The sequence below is a fragment of the Galeopterus variegatus genome, unplaced genomic scaffold (genome assembly GCF_000696425.1).
Source record: "Galeopterus variegatus unplaced genomic scaffold, G_variegatus-3.0.2 Scaffold6000, whole genome shotgun sequence".
NCBI lineage: Eukaryota > Metazoa > Chordata > Mammalia > Dermoptera > Cynocephalidae > Galeopterus > Galeopterus variegatus.
The window spans coordinates 37,301-43,109 of NW_007732111.1; the positions used below are offsets into that span (position 1 = coordinate 37,301).

Below are 5,809 nucleotides of genomic sequence, written 5' to 3' on the forward strand. Positions count from 1 at the left end.
TTTTTTTTTTCTTAAAAAATGACCAGTAGGGGATCTTAACCCTTGACTTGGCGTTGTCAGCACCATACTCTCCCAAGTGAGCCTCGGGCCAGCCCCTCGTTTTCCAGTTTTATCAGAGAGCGGCAGATACAGATCTGGCTGCAGCCCCTCGACAGCTCATTCTCTGATTGTTTTGCTAAATGAGTTTGCTCTTGGATAAGGCAGTGTGCTCAACTCAGGGAGTTCAACGTGCTTCAAAATTTTGCTCTGTCTAATCCTTTGTTACTCTTTCAGCTTAAAGTTTTTCAAGCCTGGCCAAGAAGCTGTGAAGTACCAAGGTCCTCGGGACTTCGAGACTCTGGAAACCTGGATGCTGCAGACGCTTAACGAGGAGCCCCCCGTGAGTGCCTCCCTCTTTCCTGCCTGCAGGCATTTTGGGGGTAACATGTAACTGGGCAGAGGCCAGTTGAAGTGAATAATTGTGTGGCTAGGAATTGAAAGGAATTCTTTACTTTTTTGAAACTCACCGTTGACATTATGAATGTTAGTATTATACCTTTTTAAAAAACTTTTTGTGATGGACATATCCAAATGTGCACAGAAGTAGAGAGCAGAGGCCCAGCGTCAGCAGTTGTTGCTGTTTCCGACCCTGTCTATCCCCCCTGCCGCCCACCCTTGCTTGGCTGCAGTCAGTCCTCAGGGAGTGTCATTTGTAAGCATTTTGTGTGCAGTCTCACAGATGGGCACTTGTTAGCATAGCCACAATGCCACCCTCGCGTGTGAGACACTTAACAGCGATTCTGTAGCATCAGACATTGACTCTTGGCTCCCTGGGGTCAGGGCCAGGCCCAAGCCAGAGTATCCAGTGCAGGGTAGCTTTGGTGCTTCCCGCCCACCTGCCCGAGGACCTCCATGCCCACCCCCGCAGCTCCCTGGCTCGGTCTTACTTCCCCAGCTGTACCCTAGTGTGGACCTTTCCTTTCCTTCTCAATCCTCAGTCTCCAAAGTCCTAGCTGGCTTTGCCAATAACAACACTTAATAACCTTAATACTCCTAGTGTCCTGCACCTCCCTGCAGAAAGGATAATGCCAGGAAATGATAGGCACTGTAAGAATATTACTTACTGTATGTAGTCTGTTTTTTGTCACTTATAACAATACCTGAAACTGGGTAATTTATTTTAAAAAGAGGTTTATTTCTCACAGTTCTGGAGGTCAGGAAGTCCAGGGGCCTGGCTCAGCATCTGGTGAGGGCCTCCTTTCTGGTGGGGACTCTGCAGAGTCCTGAGGTGGCACGGGGCATTACCAGCTGAGAGGGACTGATGAGCGCCTGTTAACCTGCTCACTTGCTGTACTTACGAAGCCACCAGTCTTGGTCCTGTGGTGACCCACTCACCTGTTAGCCCATTAATCCATTAATCTGATCATGAGGGCATAGTCCTCATGATCTAGTCACCTCCCAAAGATCCCACCTTTCGACACTGCCACATCGGCTTTGGAAAGGACAGACCTTCAGACTATAGCACTTACTAAGAATAATTTATAGTCCTTCCCCTCCCCAGTTGATGCTGAGAGTCTTCATTTTGTGATAAATCATTGTGATCCCAAACCACTCGTTGGGCGTCCCTCTGCACGTGGTGTGTTCTGATCAGTGCTGAGTGCTCAGGCCACAGAGGCTGAGCGGGACGCCGGTGGTTTGTGCTGTTGTGTTGGTGGGGCTGGAAAGATGGTCATTGTTCCTGAGCCGCGAGTTTCTGATGAAGTATTAAGAGCAAATGAAACCCATGAACATAATTGCAGTTCTGACAATTAACTAAGGCTGCTGGATGGTATCAGGTGGGCATCTGCTGACTGAAGGTGAGCTGTGGTCATTTGCAATCCCAGCATCTTTCTGGAGCCCTGCCGCTTACAGCTGTCATCTGTCAGGGTGTCTTTGTGGCTCTTCAGCTGAGTCCCATATTCTGTGCAGTTGTCACAACTAATCAGAAACTGGCCACTTCAGCACTACTGTACCTCACAGCATGGTGTATGGTGTTGATCGAGTGTTTGCCCAAGACTTATCTAATTTTAGGTGACAGGGAAAACCGCAAACCTCTCAGATAGTAAATTTGCATCTTAGTCATGGCAAGAAAGCTGGATAAGCAGGTGTAGCTTTCATGTAGATTTAAACTTCACATGTTTTCTTTGTGAAAATGGTCTCTTTTGGTGCTGGTAGGGTGTAAGAGGAAACCAATTTTTTTTTTTCTTTGGCGGTTGGCCCTGCAGGGATGGAACCCCAGACCGTGGTGTTACCAGCACCATGCTCTAACCACCTGAGCTAACCAGCCAGCCCCAGAAACCAGTTTTAAAGAGGAGTTAATACCCTCAAGTAAACATATTTTTTTTTTAATTTTTAAAAATTATTTTTAGGGCCGGCCCAGTGGCGCACTGGATAGTGTGCCACTTGGGAAGCGCGGCAGCGCTCCCGCCCGAGGGTTCGGNAGTTCTGACAATTAACTAAGGCTGCTGGATGGTATCAGGTGGGCATCTGCTGACTGAAGGTAAGCTGTGGTCTTTTGCAATCCCAGCATCTTTCTGGAGCCCTGCCGCTTACAGCTGTCATCTTGTTGCGATCCGTTGCCGGACACGGAAAAAGACAAAAGACAAAAAAAAAAAAAAATTATTTTTAACTGAGATGTATCAATTATACATATTTATGGGGTACAGAGTTATATTTCAGTGCATGAATACAATGTGTAATGATCAAGTCAGGGTAGTAAGCAAATTCATCGTCGCAAAAGTTTATCATTTCTTTGCATTAGAACATTTAAGCTCCTCTCTTTTAGCCAGTTGACAACACACAATAAATTACTGTTAATTATAGTCACCTAACAGTGCTATAGACCACTGTAACTGACTCCTCCTGTCTAGCTGTAATTTTTTCTCCCTTAACCACTACCCTGCCCCACTCTTCCCAGCCTCTAGTAACCACAGTTCTGTCTCTACTTCTAAAAGGTCAACTATAGTCACCTAACAGTGCTATAGACCACTGTAACTGACTCCTCCTGTCTAGCTGTAATTTTGTCTCCCTTAACCACTACCCTGCCCCACTCTTCCCAGCCTCTAGTAACCACAGTTCTGTCTCTACTTCTAAAAGGTCAACTTATTTATTTTTTACGCCCACATATGAGTGAGAATATGCAGTATTTAGGTTTCTGAAATAAACTTTTAGGGGTGGCCAGTTGGCTCAGTTGGCTAGAGCACAGCCTTATAATACCAAGGTCATGGGTTCAGATCCCCATGCTAGCCAGCTGCCAAAAAAGAAAAAAAAAAAAAGAAATAAACTTTTGAAATAAACTTTTAACCAAAAAAAGCCAGTCTTCTATGATGCTTTATTCAAGAAACCAGGAGGCAGTGTCAGGAGAGCAGGAAGATTTTATCTCACGGACCACGTTCCCCTTGGGGGAAGCGGCAGCCTCAAGCGCGGGCTAGGAAGGCCTGCGGGGCTGTGTCTAAGCTCAGCTCGACTTGCTGAGGAGCAGATCCTGTTTTCCTGGGTGTAGGGAGGGGTGGCCATGTGGCACCCACCCTTTGCCACCCAGAACTGCAGGACCTTCTCGCCCTGTTTCAGTGTCTCCAAGCAATAGAGGTCTCAGATAATTGCCCGAAACAAGGACAGTGTGCCTAATTGTGGAAAAGGTCAAGGATTCAGAGTTCATACTACAGACCAAGACTAATCTTCAATCTGAACTTAGCTTGTTAAACAAAAACTTTTATAAAACTTCTTCATCAGTGTTTATACCTAAATAACTTAATACATACATTTTTTGTATCCATGCAGGATAAATTTAGATTTTTTCCCCCCTTAGTGTTATGGCAATGTTAAGGAAACAAACAAACAAAAAAAGAAAATGTGCCATTTTATACATTCTACCCCAACTTTATATTGCCATATTTGGTTCTGTATTTTTTTTTCTTGAACAGTTATAATCATATGGACATGTTTCATTTCCTTAATGATTCTTATATAGTTATGTAGTCTCTGTTTGGATCATATATTATTTTATCAAATGGATTTGCCACAATTTGACTCTTCTTCAGTGGATATTTACATTATTTATAAGCTTTCTGTCATCAGTAATGCTGTAAGGAACATATTTATCTTTGTGGAAGACTCTTTTTTTCCTTCTTTGGAGTGATGTTTTAAGAATGTATTCCCAGACATAAAATTGCAAAGCGAAAAAAAAAAGCAAGATCGCCTTTGTGGCTCTTCATGAACGTTGTCAGATTGCTTTCTTAAGAGTCATGTCGGCCTGCCCTGTGACCAGCAGGGTGCAGCTGTACCCATTTCTGTACACCACGGTGTTCCTGCGATGACAGGTAGTGCCCAGATGTGTGCCCTGCAGCACAGGAAGCAGCGGTGCCCCCATAGATGCCATAAATGAACATTTTAATACTTTGAACAGCTTCGGAAGGATGACACGTGGTGTTCTGTTCCACCTTATCTGAACTCACTGACTCCTCACCGTCGTTCTCTTGGTGTTCTTTTGTGTGGGTGCTTAGCACTTTGAAAGTTTTGACAAGCTAGCAGGAGAAAGGAAACTTCATTGTGCTTCATGACTACAACTCTGCATGGCTTTGAGCTGTCAACACTTTTAAAGCCTTTAATAACTTAACCTGGTTATTATTTTTAATAGGAATGTGAACCTCCAGATAAAAATTGAGTAATATACACCCATGCATCTGCAGCAAAACAGTGATTCAATGATCTTCCTCACTTTTGGTTACTTTTGTTGGAAGCCACAGCTGTACCTGGCCTCAAAATTTGAGAAATTTAGAATTCTGTAGTGCTGTGGTGTCTGTATAGTTGCACACACTGGTGTCTGCTCAGGTACTGGCAAAAGCATCTTTTAAGAAGCCACTTTTCCGCTCTTGTGTGTTTCTGTTCCAAACTTAGTCGTGTGAATTATATTCTTTCTTAAAAGTGCAGTTTCTCTTTCTTAAAAGAGAAGCCCATGGTGTTCTCTTCGCTGCCTTTTGTTCGCCTGGTTTGCCTGCCATCACCTAGTCTTGTCTTCTGTCACAGTTTTCCTCTCATTTGTATGCACCAGGATGACCAGGCATCCTGCTCCCTCGTGGTTTTGCCTTCTCAGTTTTGTCCATTCTGCTACCTCACTGTCTTTAGGCACTAATCCCTTCAGAGTAAATCCATCAGGAATTTTACTTTGTATTCTGTGGGAAATCTCAGATTACATTTAACAGAAAGGGACAGAGTTGGGGTGGACTGCTCTGCAGTTGTCTGATTTGCTTGGTCACATTTTGGGCTGGGGATGTCAATCCTGGAGCCTCAGTTCTGGAGCATTTGCTGAGGGGAGACTGGCGAGGGGCTTACTGTGGAAGCATCCAGAGGACTTGATGAAGTCTTTTTGTCCTGGCCTTGCTGAACACAGCAGCATCACACAAAGGTTCGAAGTCACCAGGTGAGGGAGGGTGTAGTGGATTGAATTATGTCCCCCCAAAAGTCACTGAAGCTTGAATTGTGTCCCCCAAGTTTTATGTATTAGAAACTTGGTCCCCACGGTGACTGTTCAGAGGGTGGGAAATCCTATTATGGTAATTGGAAGGTGGAGCCTTGAAGAGGTGATTGGATTGTAGGACTGTACAGTAGTGAATGGATTAGGAATGGTGGTCGGGGTGTGGTTCTGAGGGCCTTAAAAGAAGAGGAGAGCCTATTATGGTAATTGGAAGGTGGAGCCTTGAAGAGGTGATTGGATTGTAGGACTGTACAGTGGTGAATGGATTAGGAATGGTGGTCGGGGTGTGGTTCTGAGGGCCTTAAAAGAAGAGGATAT

The 5,809-nt window shown here is 44.7% G+C and overlaps 1 protein-coding gene across 1 annotated transcript in view; it reads left to right on the forward strand.

Moving 5' to 3' along the window:
* The window catches only part of TXNDC5 (thioredoxin domain containing 5 (endoplasmic reticulum)), a 35,420-nt gene that overhangs the window by 15,224 nt on the left and 14,387 nt on the right, over positions 1-5,809 (forward strand). The window contains exon 4 of the mRNA XM_008590330.1: positions 274-379. Within this exon, the coding sequence (XP_008588552.1) occupies positions 274-379 (106 nt within the window). The remainder of the gene's footprint in view (positions 1-273; positions 380-5,809) is intronic.